The following is a 19,052-nucleotide window of genomic DNA, read 5'->3' as shown; positions in this document are numbered from 1 at the left end:
CGTTGAAAATTTTATCTAAATCCTATTCACAAACACTTCGAAAACGCAAAGAAGCGTCCGTCATATACACAACAAGCGCACACTGCTAGGTTACTCACTATCTGCAACAGAATAGTGAGTAGCGTAGCCAATCAGAGAACGGCATCCGTAGATGCTAGTAGATTTATAGTAATGTCCAATAGTCTATGCGTGGGGTTGCAATATTAAGCAGACACCATCAGTGGCCTTATTATATTCGATTTGTACTTGTAATTGTTATTACAAAGCTAAACAGAATTGATACTTGATTTAAATTTAATTTAAATTGTAATTGATAGTAATTCATAGTAATTTAATAAGTTTAGGAATATAGGTTATTAGTTTATAGACGGTTTTAACATTGTTAGTTGCATTTTTCTTGAGTAGGAATATTTTATTCGATCCTGTTATTTTATAATAGGCCAATTTCGATATATATTAAAATTCTAACTTAAAGAAATTTAAAATTATTCATCCTTCGACCTCAATGTGATTTCTTTTGTTTTATTCGCCCAAGCCTCGAAGGCAAATCAGAATTTTAGTATATCGAAAATAGCCCATTAGTGTTGTGAAGCGGAGTATGGCGCTCTAAAAATGAGTTTTAATTTAATTGAATTAATGCGAGTTCCCAAGGCCTTACTAAAAGACATGCTATCTGTTGGATTCCTCTTGACTCAAGAGACCCTTACGCTTCTTTTGTGCACTCCAAACTTCCTGGTATCTTCCATTCCATCACTCGATAATGCACACTAAAGGCGGTTACTACCTAGGATAATTTCTTCCTGTTTATTGTATTAGTCTTTCCACAGACAATTTTTTTTTTGGGGGGGGGGTTCGAGTTTTTTTTTTCATGGAGCACGCGAGGGCGGCCGCGATTTGGGCGCATTTGTCTTTTCTTTCCTCAAGGCCACCCTCCTGCGTTTGAGCTTTTTCAAATCGCCAGCAGTTAATACTTTTGCTTGCGATACGATCTGGATAAACTCAAGACAAAATAGAAGGTCTGTGAAAAGACTTTTATTATATTGTTGTGGTGACTTACAAAGTTCTGAATTTGCAAGTTAATTCACCACCTTTCATAAAGATGCTAATGCTTTTTTTGTTCTACAAACCTTTTCAGGACTCAAGAAAACGGTTGCTGAAAAGATTTTGCAAAAAGACAGGTCACCTTAACCGCTGGTATGTTGCCCGTCACATACTGGTGGATCACAGCTCCAAATTACTGTACTGTGTTATGCCAAAATGTGCCAGTAGGCAGTTAAGAAACATGCTGTTTGCCAACAAGACCAAGGAGGAAATGGCGGTGAGGTTTTTTAAACGCTTCTCCGAACAAGAGCAAAATGCGATGCTGGCAACGTATTTCAAGTTTACATTTGTCCGCGAACCTTTAGAGCGCCTTCTTTCTGCATACCAAGACAAGTTTGTTTATCTAAGAAGCGAGGACCGTTACTACCGTGATCATCATGGTAGAGAAATTCTGAAGAACTACCGGCCGAATGCTTCCAGTCGTTCCCTTAAACAGGTCGATGACATCAAGTTCCGTGAATTTATGGAATACCTGGTAAGAAAAGGAAGCGACAAGACTACTTGGGTAATGGACCAGCACTGGGATAATTACGTGAACGTATGCGGAATGTGCGAAATAGAGTATGACTTTATAGGACATTATGAAACTATGGAACAAGATCTATCAGAGTTAATAAAGGCAGCGAGATTGTCAACTCAAAATGCGAAACGTTTTTCAGGTTACAAGCACACCCCTTCCAAGACAAAAGCTTCTTTACTTGAGTATTACTCGCAGATTCCTTTAAAATGGATCGATAGGCTAGGCCAGATATATAATGCCAGTTTTACAATGTTTGGATACAACTTCCCCGGACCTCTCAAAAGTCTTTACGAAAATAAAGCAGAGGGTACGATCACGTAACACATTGGTGTCGCAATAGGAAGGATACTCCAAAAAAATCTGAAGAAAGTTAGTTTAAAAATACTTTGAATGTATTTAAGGACATTCGTGCCCACTGCTCATTCTTGCTGCGCACGCAATTCATGTCGCAACGTTAAGCCACGTCATACATCAAGTGTGCACGCTAAAGAAGAAATACACAGTAATCAAGTATAGGGCTCGACATTGAGTGCGCTAACCTCCCCCGCAATTTACTCTCTTAAATGATCGGTAACCCCCTCTTTTCTTTTAAAAGATCACTTCCTTTACTAATTATCTCCATTGAAACAAACAAACAAACAAACAAACAAACAACAAAAACATACAGAAATATGTACTTTTGAAGTTACAAATATTTTGCCTTTTCTTCTCTCGTTTAGCTAACGTTTTGTTCGAATGTGGACCAGCAAGGCTGATATGTATTTTTTTCAAGGCCTGTTCCACCACAAGGAACAACGTAAGCTACAAAACTTTGTTGTGATGAATTGACTACGTTAACCTGATCTAATCAGGCTAATGTAGCGTCTTTTATTGCTGATAGTCGTAAGCTAAGATCGTTGTAAAATAACAAAAGCTTCAAAAAACGCAAGGGGTTCAATGTAACTTATTTTGAAAAAAAACAAAACAAAACAAAACAAAACAAAACAAAAAACACTTTGTCCCCCTTCCCCTCATTTTTTTTACTTTCTGGTAAAAGTCAAACGTTGATATTTGCCTTGCTACATGGCAAGTTTATAAGTAACTCTGTTCGTGGGAAGAAATTAGGCGCGAACGTCCTTACAAAAGAAAAGCGTAGAAAGGGAAGGATGACAAATAAAAAAAAAAAAATAAATAAATAAAACCCAAATAAAAGAGGACAAATCGCAACGCAAAACTACAGTAAATAAAAACAAAAAACAAAGGAGTTTTCGAAGGCTTATTATTTTAGTGTTTCTAAGTTTCTCAAAATTACTAAGATATAATATATGTTTTGCATTGAATTGAAATATATTCCCGTATAGATGAGACACTGGTTGCAAACTATCCTGAGCTCATTTGTAATAAAGTAGTCATATTCATCAATAATTCCTGAAGGTAAAACAAAAAAAATTCAAAATTAGCATATTAAAGGTAAAATAATCTTTACATGGATTTCTATTCCAAAGAAATAGTTCTTATCCCTAAAATAACTTTAATAAGCTGACCCATCAGCAAGTCCTATTGAAAATTATCTTTTGCCTTCGGTTCGATTCTGTTGAAATCTGCTTCAATATGGCATAATATTGCATGACTTTAGACATAACAAAAGGTAAGGATGCCCAAGTCATATTAAAAATCAATTAAAAAAATGATATTGGAGGTTGTTATGAGACTTGTCATAAGCAGATTGACAGACGGAAGTTACCAAAAAACATACAGCCATATCTCGTCCTGTCTCGTAGTTTGTACTTCACAGCTTAAGTAATTATAATTTTTGCACCTTGAAAGAAAGCGCGTCACCATGACAACCTATGATATCAATACTTATTGGCAAGGAGTATATAACTTCTGCTGCATAAATAGTTAATGATTTTGAAAGAGTTAAGAGAATCACCTTTTAAAAGTAACATTTCTCATCTCCATGCATCTAAAAGACCTATGACTGGTCTTCAATACTTTGGTTTTATTCTGGCCGCGTTTCTCGGGAATTACCTTAAAGTCCATGTTTTAGGAGGTACGTTGAAAACTCTCTTTTCCAAATGTACTGTGCGACTTGTGTTGTTTGTCTCATATCATTGTTTACTTATCTACGGATTTTATAGCCAAAGATTGAGACTTTCCACAAATTTTGTGGAACAAATCCATAGCTGTTTAGACACACTTTGCCGGATTTAGTTAATTTAATTACAATAAAATCAATTTTTTGGATACATTGTGGCTTCCATATTCGGCAGTGACGGCTAAATACGGGCAAGCTCCCTCGTTGTTTTAACAATCTGAATTACTTGAATTTGCGTCTCTCTTCCAATAGGCAAAGTAAGTCACAAAAAGTTTTGCAAAGCTAAGGCAACTTCGAGCCGTTCAGTGAATTGACTCAAGAGGTAGAAATATCTTTGGAGTGCTTGTGGTAGAAAAACTGCCAGGTCTATTCTGTCACTGTCCCTCACCATCCGGGCTGCTTCAAAAATTAGGTCTTCTCCATAAGATGAGATAACGTACGGGATACTTTTTATTTTACAACTAATTTTCGGAAAATCCCGTCGGAATACCGTCTGAAAACGACTTTTCGGTTCAGGTCACTGGATTTCCAAGGATTGATGGAGGAAAGGATCTTCTGAAAAGGTAAAGCCATATACCCATCGGGCCATTGGAATGGAAATTCCTGTTCCACTTACCGCCTTTTTGTATCGTTTGTACCAGTCCGAGCCTTTCCGCTTTCACGGCCTTACGGCCCGGTTTATTCGGGGAAACTTTAACGGAATCACACTCTTCCCAAAGGGAATATTTTGACAAAGGTTAATCTTCTAACATTTTTACTCCTGAAACGCTTCCAGCTCCGAGGTCGACGTTCCCAGCGGCAAGAAGTCCACCATCTATTTCAGCCCAAGCCAAGTATCATCGTAAATACGAAACTGAGGGCGTGTATACCACTTGATTTAGCCTAGACACGAGCTGATCTATTGAACCTCTGCGAAGCCAATCAAATTTAGCCTTGGGGTGCCGGTGTGCAAGATTTGGAGTTTGTGGTATGTTGCCTTGAAATAAACAAATATTGCAATGCTGTTTTTTTTTTGTAACAGATGTCCCATGTATAAAAAAGACATTTGTGAAGCCAGTTCCAAACAAGGCACTTGTAAATCACGTGATAAGTAGCCCGACAGTGACATCAGAGGAAGTTTGTAAGATACGATGCTTCATTGAGATCACCTGTGAGTCATACAACTTTGGTCCAAAGGAGGGCGGTGGTCACGTGTGTGAGCTGAGTAACTCAGATGCTATCAGAGATCCACAGGATTGGGTTACAAAACAAGGACATCTCTATGTTGGAACCCTGGTATGAAGCTTTCAATTATCTCAACCAAAAATTGGTCAAAAAGTTTACTCAACTATTTTGAACAAATCTTTTTTTTTGTGGAGTTAATATGCATTAGAAATGTTGTGCTATTTCTTAGCCGATAAAATCCCGCCTTCAAAGTTTTCAAATGATGCTGTCACGATGAAACCCAGGTATAGAAAGTCGGTGCGATTTTTGAACTAATCAACTGAAACACAAATTCACCAGCATTTTTATCAACGTGCAAGTATTTACTGATCTTGACAACAGAACTCTTTTTCACAACATCAACAGAATCCATGTGTAACAGCTCAGTGTCCGGAGAACGCTCGCTGCTTCTCAGACTTTGAACATGAGACATATCAATGTGTATGTGTGCCGGGATTTACTGAAAACAACTCTAAAACACGTGAGTATATTTTAAACAGGAATAGAATTAAAAAAAACATTTGAGTTGAACTAGGTTTACCTCCTTTTGCCTTCGTCCGCAATTACTTTCTGACGGCCTCTAGCACGTCCTTCACTTTTTTCACCACCTGTCCCTAGCCCAAGTTGAAAGTAGATAGGCTCGCAACAGTAGAGAGCATACTTCTGCATTTCTATTTAATTTAATCGAATGGACACTAAAAATAATTCCAAATGATTGGCGAAGTTATATTTTCGACATTACAAGTTACCATAGCAACAGTATAATCCTCGATTTCAGCTAGTCAGTCGTTCCCAATTTTTGTCACTAAATTGTGATCATCATGTTAAAATCCAGCTGCATGCGAATCGAGGGAGTGGATTTACGAGCCACCTTAGCATTTCCAAGTTTAATTTCCCGAGAAGTTACGTAACACGAAGCGACTGGGAGATTAGCTAATGTTTTTTGTTCCCTAGATATCGAAGAATGCAGAGAAGGCCTCTATGGTTGCGATAGCAATGCAACTTGTAACAATACAAAAAGATCACACAAATGCACCTACAAACCAGGATTTCATGGGGATGGCAATAATAGCTGCGAAGGTGACCAAAAATCTAGCCGTTGAAAACGCCATTAATTAAATGTTTTTTTTTCTTTTTTTTAATTTGCTCGAACAATTACAAAAATGACAATTAAAATTACTCTACAGTTACCAAAAAAATAAATAAATAAATAAAATAATAATAATAATAATGATAAAAAACAGTCTACGGAGTACGTATCTACGCATTAAATGTTATCTTTTTAAAATGCTATCGATTCTAGAAAATTGCCACCGTTCCTGTCCCCCCTATTGTAGATCCCTAAGAGATATATTACTAATCCCTAAATAATACACTTAATAAAATCACTGAATTACGATTGGCTAAAAAGGAGTACTTTTCCGTATCAGGAGTACGTGAGTGTACTACAAGTTCAAATTTGTTATGCGAGTGCCAGTTACAAAGAAGATTATCTACTTTGTACAAAGAAAGGCGTTAAGTGCCGACGTTGTTCTGAGATATTTAGAAGACCGTCGAATTTGACCAGAAGCATTCCGAAGATAACCGAAGAAAAATAGAAAATATCCGAACCCTTCCGAATATAAGATCACCGGAAAATTTTCGGAAGTCTTGCGATAATATTTTCTAAGAAAATTGGAAGACATGGAGCGCTGCCCGCTGCCCGTGTAACAAGTTAATGTAATGCCATAGGCTGTAAAGAGTCTATTTATTCAAGCGTGTTTTTAACGCTCGTCAGGTAATTGGGCTAAATGAGCATTTGTAAATTATTCAGACTACAAATAACATACGTGCAATTTTGTTACCCTTTGTATTATTGCCTATTTATTCCAAATTGCGCTCGAAATTTTGGGATTAACTATACTAATAGAACATTCAATTTTAATACATAGATATTGACGAGTGCAGAAGAGGACTTCATGGTTGCCATAGTGACGCAGTGTGCAACAATACACAAGGGTCATACAGTTGTATCTACAATCCAGGATTTTTTGGTGACGGAAAAAACAGTTGTGTTGGTGAGGAATGATGATGTTAAAGACTTGTTAATAAAGTTTAGGGAATTGTAGATACTGACTTTACTAAAACTTGTTAGTCTTCTCAAAATATACCAAATTTTATTATGAGTTAATTTTCCATGCAATTTCCTTTTACCTATGCTATAATGACTACACTATTGTTGTGAATTTCCAGAGAAATATATTATTCTATTTTCACCAGTAGGTGACTCCTTCTAGCCATCAACGGAGAAAGATGTTCCTTTTCCATAATGGCAGTCTTCCACCAATCACCCCAGGAGTTCATTTTTCTCCGCTATGATCTTTTTAGCAATCACAACCGAAAAAAGGGCCTCTTTATACGAAGATTTTTCTATCAATCACCATCTAAACGTGGGATCTGTTCATCACAGCAACCTTTGCACCAAATACCAGCAAAGTTTGTTCCACCTTCTCCTCAGTGATTTTCCGATATGCTTTCCCTTTTCGCCACGGTGATTTTAATTTTAAACCAATCACTCTAATACAAATCTAACTGTGTTCCCCTTTCACTGCGATGATTTTTCTACCAATTACTACCTGGTACGTGAGTTGGAAAATCTAGATCAACGCCAAAATGGTAAAAAAACATAGAAACCAACACGGGTTATTAAATTATGTCATGTGTGTTTTTTTGTAGCCTCTACTCTGAATATTTACATTCGAAGCGAAGGTTTCAATGATCCTCCAAAGACCTCTGGGGCTGGGAGCCGTGCTTACATCGTCGTGAATGGAAAAGACCATTCGTCTAATTTTTACAGGGGTCATAATGTTGTCATTGTGGATGCTAAAACAGGTATACAACAACGATTTGCATTGTCAGTAGTCTTGGCAAATGTTTTGTATTACACTCATGACACGAGGCAGACCGTGGCCAATTGGTGGCAAAGGGTAACCAAGGATGCTGGAGCCCGGGGGCTATGCTGTAAATATTTGAGTAAGAGTCTGCCGCTGGTAAACTGAAACCCTCTAATTAATTTATCTAAACTAGACCATGATCAGCTTGATTTTGCAACTCCATTCCAGACTAGACACCAAGAACCCTTAACATATCCCAGACTAGCTATTTTCCATGCAGAAACTTTATCACTATCATAGTTCAACTACGCTAACTTAATCAATATCTCAAAAAGTCGCTTCCGAGTTTCAATTTACATTATAGAACCAAAGGTAAAAACGCTGTTTACACTAAATTATTTATACACTGGCCACTTTTCCGGTAGATTATACCTCATTCTAGACCAAAACTGTGTGATTTCTGCACCATATTCCAGCTAAACTGCCTGTAAGCCATACCCTTCACAGCAGCACATACCCATATAGCTTATATATGAAAGTAGCCCCCCCCCGCCCCCTCACGAGAGCTGCAGGAGTACCGGACTACTGTACGTTAATCCTTCTCGTTGCAAAGTGTAGGGATTCAACCTGAGACCTCTTGAGCGCAAAGCCACTTGGGTACAAAACCTCCCAAAATCGTTTAGTTAACATATATTGATATATAGATTCAGAATACAACAAATCACTTGCATTGACTGCTGTAGCTGACATTCGTTGTTTTTGAATATAGGAGCAGTACTAGGGTCAAATACTTTTGATACCTATGGGGATTCCTCAGCTGGTGTCAGGTTAAGAGATTACCTTAACGACATACATGGAAGGTAAGTACAGTAACAATAAAGCTATCTATCTTTAACGTTTTGAAAGGTGTTGTTAGCGTATTTATTATATGACTGAGAAAATTACTTCATTGTGATTGGCCGAGAGCAGTCCAATTTATCGTTAATTCTTAATTTGCACTCCAGTGCAAATTAACGCGCTCGCTTTAGAATTTTTTTCAATCATATAATAAATGAGTAATGGTAATACATAGATTTAGGCCAGCCTAAAAGCGTAGCTCCTGGGCCGGGTTGTTCAGAGCCCGATTAGGCTAACCCAGGAAAAGGTAGAATTTTGCTTTGAGTTTTGTAACTTTGCGGTGAGGTTTTCTTTGTATTGTTTGGCCTTCTGTTTGAGTTTTAATAATCACCATATACATAAAACAAAGCAGCAAAAAAACATTTGTATAGAAGAAAAAGTTATAATTCGGTTAACTTTTAATCCTGGGTTAGCGTTAACCCGCTTCGGAACAATCCTGCCCTGAATTCAACAAGTTAACCTGACATGAACGCGCGATCCAATCGAAAACCAGCACTTGGTCAGCGGTCAACTTCATAAAAAAACACGTAACCTCGACGAGCTCTAAACTTGAGCCCGCGACATGGTCACGTGATACTGGTCAGCGGATACCTTGTTTTGACAGGTGTCAATTGATCATAACATGGATGTCCAATATCAAAGAAGTACGCGGTAAACCAAGGCTGCATATCTCTGACAACCTATTATTTGGAGTATGGGCGCCATGTTGCGCGGCTCCGACGTCGCCGTCGCCGTCGCCATCGTGCGTACGCGCCCACGAGCAATACCGCTATCCATGATAACCATGAAAAAATTAACTCATGGGTTTCCTTTTCTTTCCTATATGAGTATGTGGCTCCGCTTGGCGGACCTTCGGGCCGCCGGAGCTCCGCTAAGAAAGCTCGAGCAATTAAGGATTCACACTACTCGTGATGTGTGAAAATTCTTTCAAATTGCACTGGCACTCAAATGTTACCCGTAGTGTAAATCGTTAATTGCACTCGCATGCATACGATTACCTTTACAACAGGTAAAGTCTACAGACGAGCCATGTGGTCCATCATGCCCCCAACTAGGAGTATTTTTACTCCCCTCTAGATAGGATGCTAGGCCATCACAGGGTTAGAACACCCAGCATTCAATTCGTCGGTACCCATTGATTCACCTGGCATGGGTGGAGAAAGACATTGTGAAAGTATAGTGTCTTGCCCAAGAACACCACACTGTGAGGCCACCTTACCATCCATAAATTTAATTAAATATTCTCATGAAAAAGGTGAATTTTGATTCACTGCAGTAAAATAGTTCTAGTCGCCATTCGAGACGAAGGGTCAAGACACGTGCCACCAGCTTTGAGCGCTCTCAGGAGACTGGGCGCCAAGGATCCAATTTTAGTAGCCTTGCGGGGGTCGTTTGCTTTTGCCGGCTACGCAGAAACAAACAAGCCATCATGGGTTACGCAACAACAACAGGAGAGATACCAAGGACCTAGCATTATTTCTCTGGTGATTCCACTCCAAAGCCATCAGTCAGGTAAAAATGCTATCTAGCTTACCTCACAGTAGCAACGGTCGTGGCAATGAAATGCTCGGACATGTTTTAAACTTTTGCCTTTTATAGTCTATCCGAGTTCAAAACAAAGAGTTTAAAACAAAGTAATCCGATAATAGTTCGTCACTAGTTGTATATTAAAACATGGGGTATCACGGCCTCTATACCTGATTTTAATGCATAATGTACGTATATATGTATGTGTGCTCATAATGTAATCAAATATGTAACAAAATATCATCGAGGTTATATTAAAGTAACCAACGCACTCAGTAAGTACGGGTACAAGGTTAGGTGAGCAAAAGGAAGCGTATTCAGTTGAGATTTGTAAGTTGAATCGGATCATTCAATCGAATTTAACCCTCTCGATAAGTATGGCAAAGAGTGGTGTCAGCAAAGGTGAGGTTCATTACTGGATGGTGATTATGTAAATCAGTGTTCTAGGTGTCAGTTAAATTAGCCTTTGTGGACATCTTTAATTCGTTTGTTATATTTTCACTTTATGTTCGGATGGAGGGCAGTTAAATTTGCCTTTGTGGACATCTTTCATTCTTTATTTTACACTTGATTGTTATTTCATGTTATTTGTTGCCATTCGGAGCTTGTGCCATGTTGTATTTAAGAAAGAGGAGGAAAGAGGAGGATATAACGATATTGTGTAATAGCGGCCTGGTTACCCAGCGCTAGCGTCAGCAGCGACCACGAGTTGAGTGTGTTGACTTCTTTGAGCTTCGGAATTACAGAGTCTTCACAAAGCTGTTCTTGTGCTTATTTAAGACTGAAAGATCTCTACACCACCCAAGAAGTTCTAGAAAATATTTAATTAAAATATCTCACTTGTATCTTTTCTGTAGCTTCTTTTCTGAAGATTTTCATTCGAAGCGAAGGTTTCAACGATCCTCGAATGGTTTCTGGGAGATGCGCTGCCTATTTATTCGTTAACGGGAATGATTATTCGTCTTACACAAGGGGCCATAGTGTTGTTATTGTGGATGCTGAGACAGGTATCATGTTTTGCTGATATCCTTGGCATATTTTTATCAAGAGCGAAATAGATTCAATTTAGAAAATTGGCCTCAGGTTTTCACGATCTCGTTCTAAACCAGGTTCTCTTGAACAAAATCGAGACTAATATTCTCCCAAGGTTTTCGAATTTTGTGTTACATACTAGATACCGTTATCCCTTTCATTGTTAATTAATTTAGCTGCGAGGAAACAACACCAAACAGAAGGCTGGGTCTAAAATGACTAGGACAACTGCTGTCTGGACGCAAGTTAATATATTATGGGAACTTTCATAGCCTTCGCAAGCAACACCATTAAATGATAAGGATTCAAATTGAGCTTAAGCCAGGATTAAAAACCGGCGAAACGTCGTCTTAATTTTCTGAGTTGTTTACAAAGCTGAGATCAAAATTCACGCTATTCTCGGGCACTGCTTTAAATAAACTAGTCCTTGAACTTCATCTACGATCCCTAACATTGCATACACTCAGCTTGGTGTATTATCAATGAAGAAAACATCAATAAACATCCTAGCTAGTAGGAGGCAGACCACGACTAACGAGGGCAAATCCCGCATGATGGCAGTATTAATAAATAATTATTAATAATCATAATTTATGGAGACCTTGAAGGTTCTCTGGCTCATTGACCTCAGGGAATTATGGGTCATGGGATCCTGACAAAAGTGAATGTTAAGTCTTGAAGGTCTGACTATGGGTTACAAGAATGGCGTACTGAACCATTCGGTTACGCTCTTTCCAAAAAAAAAAAAAAAGTTACTGTTTTTTCACAAAGGTCGCCCGATGGGTCTAACTGCTGTAATAAACATTGTTTTGTGATATAGGAGCAGTGCTAGGGTCAAACAGTTTTGATACCTATGGAGATTCCTCTGCTGGTGTTAAATTGAGAGACTATCTTAACGCAATAAATGGAAAGTGAGTATATTATCAACAAACTTATTTAGTATCTTGCTGTTCCTTGGATTTTCTGGCATAGTTGCTTTTTAAGAAAAATGCCTCATAAAAATATACATTGGTGTTATTTATAGTTATTTTGATTCTTGGTGGAGAGGCACCAGTTTGCATGAGCGCGGCTTTAAACGACGTAAACAGTCTTAAACAATGAATTTCTGTTATCTGCAGTAAGATTGTTCTGGTAGCCATTCAAGACGAGGGGTCGAAGTTTGTGTCACCAGCTTTGAACTCTCTCAAGAGACTGGGCGCCACGGATCCAATTTTAGTAGCCTGGCGAGGATCATTTGCTTTTGCTGGCTACACAGAAACAAACAAGCCAACTTGGGTCACACAAGAACAGCACGAGAGATATGAAGGACCCAGCATTATTTCCTTAATAATTCCTCTTCAGAGTCGTCAAACAAGTAAGAAATACATTACCATACACGCTCAGAGTAGCGGTGGTGGTGTGATGACGGATGGGATAAGACACACACAGACACTTAAATAAAAGTTTTACTTACTTACTTTATTTACTTCAATATGTTCCAAAATCTTTTAGTGCTCATCACGCAGAATAACTGGACGTCACTGATTACTTTATTCATAACCGAAGAGACGGAATTTTGAGTGCGAGCGTGCAAGGAAGGGGCCTCAAATGGCAAGCTGAGCCAAAATGATTGGAACAGATGTACACACGGCTTACACTGTTTGCAAAATTTGAATGTATCTCAACTTTTTCCGCGCACGCTTACATTTGCCAATGTAAATCCGCCAAAATTGACGCCTGTTGACGCACGTAAAACAGCGCGAAACAAACAAGCAAACTCCCCGCAAATATTCAGAAATGTGCAACGTTAAGCGCTCCTTTTTTTTTCCTGAAAGCGGCCCTGTGGGTGAAATATCATGGAGAAATTTGATCAGATTACTCATCGGCCTCCGTTCTCGTAGCATTTAGCTACTTTTCGTTCCTTTCTAGATATCGATGAATGTGTAACAGGCCTTCATGGTTGCCATAGTAATGCCAGTTGTAACGCTACTGAAGGTTCCTATATATGTATCTGCAAACCAGGATTTCATGGAGACGGCAGAAACAGCTGCAAGGGTAATTAATTCTCACTTAATACTAACATTTAGATAATTATTGAAAAAAAAAAAAAAAAAAAAAAAAAAACCAACAGCAACAACAATCAGACGGGGATAAATTGGGGGAGCAGGGATGGCGAGAGAGCGCCCCCCTCCCACCATAGTGGCGTGGGTTCGATTCCGGCTCAGTGTCATATGTGGGTTGAGTTTGTTGTTGTTTCTCGCCTTGTTTTTCTCTGGGTTTTCTGGTTTTACTCCCTCCACAAAAACCAACACTCCAAATTCCAATTCTACCGCTGATATGGCTTCTTCTATAAATATTGCAATTTATTCTTATTTCTAATGCAATCTAAATTTACTGAAGATGACAAAGGTAAAGCAGGATATCCGCTTTTAAAATTCACCAAATTGATCACATTTTTTCATGATCTACACTCGGCTTTTACAAAAACTGGCAACCTAAACTCTTGAGGGGACTAGAAATCAATTGAGCAGAGTGGGCAGAGTAGCCTCGTTTCTTAGCTCGAAACTCAGAGTGATGCCGTGAGATTTGATTGTACAGCAATCGATGCTACAGCTAAGGTGGCTGATGAGATACGTTGATGGCATGTCAGTTTAATTTTGTTCAATAAAATAATAATAATAATAATGATAATAATAATAATAATAATAATAATATTTATACAAGGGACGATCTCACATAAAGTGGTTTTCAGAACGGCTCTGTGGAAAATATTATAAAAACGTAAAAGCTATACAAAACAATGCTACTCAAACGTAAAAGATACGATATAAACAAAATATGATAAAATTAAGGCCTTCGTTCAAGTTTCTTTTTATTAAGTAAAACAGATTCAGTGTCCTGTATTTCAAGACTATACAAAACAATGCTACTCAAACGTAGAGTTAAGATCAAAGTTAAGATTAAGGTTCAAATCAAGAGCTGCTTGGTATGTGATTTTTTGCTTTGCCCAGTTTGTTTTGGGAGCAGAGAGGTGCAGATTCTTGTGCTGGCGGGTATCATAATGGTGAATGGCATTATTTTGTCTAAATCAAAATTAAAATCGATGATTTTATGAAGGCATCTAAAAATAAAAACACATCGGTGAAGGTGCCGTCTGCGATCTAAGTGCTTCCACTCTAGTTCCGCAAGAGCTTCGGTGGCGGAGGAATATTTTGGTTCGTCTAAAATTAATTTCGCTGCCTTGTTTTGTGGAGATCCTTGGAGATCGTTCATCAGTTTACTCACGGACTGATATATTTACGTTGTAAACATCATGTAATTACATTTCCTTTTTGGCAATCTTTTTGGGATGCAATTTTGTTTTTTTAGATACTGATGAATGCGCTGAAAGCCTTCACCGTTGCCATAGAAATGCTTCTTGCCAGAATACAGAAGGCTCACACAAGTGTACCTGTAAACCAGGATTCTCTGGGGACGGAGCGAGCTGCGAGCTTTTGGGCGAGTAGTCATCATTGTTATGAATGATCTGTTTAAGAAAATACATCAAGAGACTGATATGCCGGTAAATGTTGCATAGTAAAGAATTAAAAAAAAAAAAACAAAAAACTATACGGTATTGTATAAATGCTCCCTAATTTAAGTTCACCTCTCTAATCGCGCAGACCTTCCTTTGCATACTTTCTATCTATAGGAAAGGTAAAATATCGAAATTCGTCTTTAAACAGTTGTCTTTCACCTCCATTACAATGCGCTTTTAAACATTTGAATACATATGTCCCGGGATGTTCGATGTATCACGACTGTTTTTATTCATTAGCGCTAAGCTGGAGGCCAAACTTGTCGAAACTTGTCTGATGTTTTCTTGAATATTTACACTACTTGCGCCTTTCATGTAGGTTCTACTCAAGAGCTGGCTGTTCCCTCTTGCCAAACCCTTTCCTCGGTCACGCATCCGAGCGGCATTTATTGGGTAGATCCAGACGGCGGATCCCATGCCAACGCGATCCAAGCCTACTGTGAGATGGAAACGGATGGTGGAGGTTGGACTCTTGTATGGAGTTACACTTTTACCGATTATGACAATTTTTGGACGTGGCCCAACGCAGTCACCCCCAGGCCTACGTGGCCAAATACTACCTCTGACTCGAACTTTCCCGTTTCTACTACCCCACCACTCAACGAAACCGATTACAATGCGATGGAATTCTCATTATGGAAACATTTTGGAAGGCAAATCCTCATCAAAAGCAACATAAACAACTGGATTGTTTGCTCACCTAATACAGGAAGTTTAGTAGAATGGAAAGGTGGCAGCGTCGTTTGTGACATAGTCATGCGCGTGAACAACATATGTTCGGATGGGCCACCGCCTTCAGTTTTCATCCCTGAAAATTTGTGCGGACCAAGCTTCAATGGTGGACTCGGTGGTTTTGTATATTATTATTTTGACGGTTGTACTGGAAGAAACTATCCCACTCGTGACCCATGTGGGCAAAACAGAGACAATGCTTTAAAGAATGTGGAAAAACCCCACGGGAATGTTTATGCTCGCTGATTTAAATTTATTTTTCCCCCAAAAGACACTACACTTTAAGACACCACAAATAAATCGTTACATGTGGCATGTAAACTTGACATAGTTTAAGAAATACGGAACATTTTTCGTGTTTCTATCGAGTCATAGCATTATAGGTCAAATGACCGCTCTTGGGATATTGTCGGGAACACTTGAATTTAGTAGGTGGAAAAATACACATTGAATCTTCGAAGGGTGAAAATAGCGGTTTATTCCGCATCACGAGGTTTTTCTTACAGTCTTGGCCATGCTGAATGAAAACTATACCATCTAGTACTCTACTAATTATTGTTATTACTACTAACTAACTAGCTCATTGGTTGAAAAGTGCTTTTATTTCTTTCTGTTACTACAAGTTTTCACAACTGGATGTAACTGTATCTTGTCATACGGCAGTTTGAAATGAAAATAAACAAGACGAGACCGAGGTTTATTGTCATTTTTGAAACCAAGTTTTGGCTGATCACAACTAAGCAAAGGTTTACACTACTCAAGAGTCATAGTCATGTACTTATACCGAAACAGGTGGACAGCTTATATGATAACATAACATAATGCCAAAGAAAAAAATCTAACCCTCTAGAAGCTCTGATTCCCTCATTAGTTCCATGCTTTAGGCTTTTCCATGTAGTCTGTCCACAGACGGTTTTTTTTTTCTTTCTACGTCTGTCGTTTTCTTCTAGCGCGCGTGATCTCGCGTCGAGCGCCAGAGCGGTCGCGAAGTTTTCGCAAAAAGGCAAAAACTAATTTTGTCGCTCCCGAGGGCCACCCTCCCCTCTCCGTTAGGGCTTTTTCAATTCCCCCACGGTTAATATTTTGGATTGCGATCTCGACGAACTCAAGACAAAATAGGGGGTGCGTGGACAGACTACATGCCATAAAATTCTAGGGAATAGAAAACTAATTTCTTTCAGCTGAGATCAGTCATTAAGTGTTCAATGTCCCTAAAAAAACACGTTAATATTACACTGGTAACACTGCGCAGAAAGCCAAATATATCAGGGCCCAAATTCACACTCCGCGCACGCCGCGTATTGAATAATTATTCCACGAGCGTGTGTTGGACATGAGGTGGTATATAGCCAACGAGGCGCGTAAAGTCGAGTTGGCTATAATCATATCATATCCAACAAGCGCGAGTGGAATAATTGTTTTATTGAAAACGCCCCCCAAAAACTGAAAACTAAACTAAAGATAAAAGATAAAAACCCCAAAACTCCCGCCAACGTTTACCATATTTGTAGAGTATGGTAAAATGGCTCGTAACCCATGATAGCCAAGCCTATGGAAGCTCTCGAATTGAATTAACCAGTGATCCAGTTTTTAATAAACCGAGATATTCTGACATCTTCAACAACGTTTGACTCGAAGTACACTTGAATTATCCTACATTAGGATCCTGCCTGTATACGTGTACATCTTTGAATACTCTTGAATATTCCAGGAATACATCGCGTTTTGGTGTTATGATTGCATGTACTCGTGTCTACTACTCTAGGTATTTTGGCTTTCAATTCGCACAGTGTGGACAACAAAACAAAAAGGCAAAGGCAAAGGCAAAGCAAACCTTTTATATCTTCAGTCGATTTGGCCACCCTGGCTTAAAGAAACGATAACAAACAAGCATATTGGAAAGGAATACCCATATCACTAGGGATTTGGGTATCCCACTTTCCCAGTGTTCAAAGGACTTAGTCTTGTCTACTTTATTTGCATTTTTTTTATAGGTGTCTCCGAAGAAAAAAAAACTGCTTTACTGGCAAAATCTAATAAGACGGATGGTCAAGGAAAGAGCGAGAAATAAACAAGCCTAAGACTTTCCCTATATCCAAAGATTAGCCTTGTCTATACTTTATTTATATTTATTTTGGTTTTGCCTCCGAAACAAAGAGCTTGTTTAATGGCATAGAGAACTGTTGGCCGGCAAAATCTACGTATACTAGGGAGGATGGTCAAGGAAAGAGCGACAAACAAGTCTAAGAGTTTATTTCCGACAGGCAGCATACACAGAGGTCGGTCGCAGCTTGAGACCTGCATGTTGCGTGACGGCCGTTCGTTCGTGTGTTGATTTTAATCGCCGCACTGTCGGAGGTTTAGAAAGCGCCTTTCTCGTTTAAAATAACGTGCATTTCAAGGGTTATCGATAGGTACCAAGCGCATGTTCATACAAGGATCTTTGGCGCGTGAATTCGGTTTTGTATGTCGTTATCCCTGCGGACTCGGATCAGACAGTCTGTTATGAATTGCGACTATTTTCAGAGACGTATTGTGTTTATATCAAGCTAAAGAACGCTTTAATTTATTGAGACAAAGTTTCGTAAGAAGATAAATGGGTTTTGAGCAGAATTATGGATGATTCCACTTGCATCACTTTTACGCTTTCAGTGTTTTGGGTGGCCAAAACACTAGCGATTTGTGATAACGTTCGGGGTCGTTCGGGGGGAGGGACGGGGAATTTTGTTGAATGACGATATTTTGAATGTCCGGGAACTTTCAAAACCTTTGTCATAAAGGAAGGTATGTTATTAAATCACTATGCATGATAGAAGTTGAATAATTATTATTGTTCAATAAAAATAATTGTGGTTGAAGTTGAACAAATATTGTTGTTGAATGAAAATGATTTTGGTAGAGGCTGAATTATTATTTCTGTTGAATGAAAATCATTTGGGTTGAAGTTGAACAAATAATGTTGTTGAATGAAATTATTTTTGGTTGAAGTGGAACAAATATTTTTGTTGAATGAAAAGAATTTTGGTTGAAGTTGAAAGAAAATACGTATTGTTGAATATAAATACAAAATGTTGAATATAAATATATGTTGTTGAACATAAATATAAATTGTTGAATATGGAGGTGCAAGTTGTTGAAATTTGTAACATTTGGCTAACTATAATCGTCAAAGCATTGTTTCATGGAGTCAAGGAATTCCTCGATATCTCGACTATATTCCGATCATCAGCTGCCATCTTAGATCACAAAGTAAATTCTTGGGATACTTCTTCATGTTAAAATACGTGAACTATCCCTCTCTTATTACCAGGCCTTTCCATTTCTCAGTTGCGAGTCGATATCTCGATCATAGCGGTAGGTGTTCTGGGTCGTCAATCTCTGGACAATCGTTTTCAGACACCAGTCTTTTTTTCGACCATAGCAATCGTCAGTCTTTCAAGACCTCGGTCACAGTTTTTCACTATACGGACCTCCCAGCCGGCAAATAACATATACGCGCCGCGGAATTGAAATTGAACTCCCTTTGAGCCGTTT

The 19,052-nt window shown here is 38.6% G+C and overlaps 2 protein-coding genes across 2 annotated transcripts in view; both read left to right on the top strand.

Annotated features, from left to right (window-relative positions):
* LOC145492617 (carbohydrate sulfotransferase 11-like) overlaps positions 1-2,587 on the top strand; it is a 4,069-nt gene extending 1,482 nt beyond the window's left edge. The window contains exon 3 of the mRNA XM_081472043.1: positions 1,136-2,587. Coding sequence (XP_081328169.1) covers positions 1,136-1,942 — 807 coding nt within the window. The 3' untranslated portion in view covers positions 1,943-2,587. The remainder of the gene's footprint in view (positions 1-1,135) is intronic.
* A 10,578-nt stretch (positions 2,588-13,165) lies between these two features.
* Positions 13,166-15,764, top strand: LOC145492615 (uncharacterized). Its single transcript, XM_081472042.1, has 3 exons — positions 13,166-13,264; positions 14,579-14,711; positions 15,106-15,764. The coding sequence occupies exons 1-3, from the start codon at positions 13,166-13,168 to the stop codon at positions 15,762-15,764; spliced, it is 891 nt and encodes a 296-aa protein (XP_081328168.1).
* Positions 15,765-19,052: the final 3,288 nt, after the last annotated feature.

Source organism: Orbicella franksi, chromosome 7 (assembly GCF_964199315.1).
Source record: "Orbicella franksi chromosome 7, jaOrbFran1.1, whole genome shotgun sequence".
NCBI lineage: Eukaryota > Metazoa > Cnidaria > Anthozoa > Scleractinia > Merulinidae > Orbicella > Orbicella franksi.
This window is presented reverse-complemented; position numbering and strand designations above follow the sequence as displayed.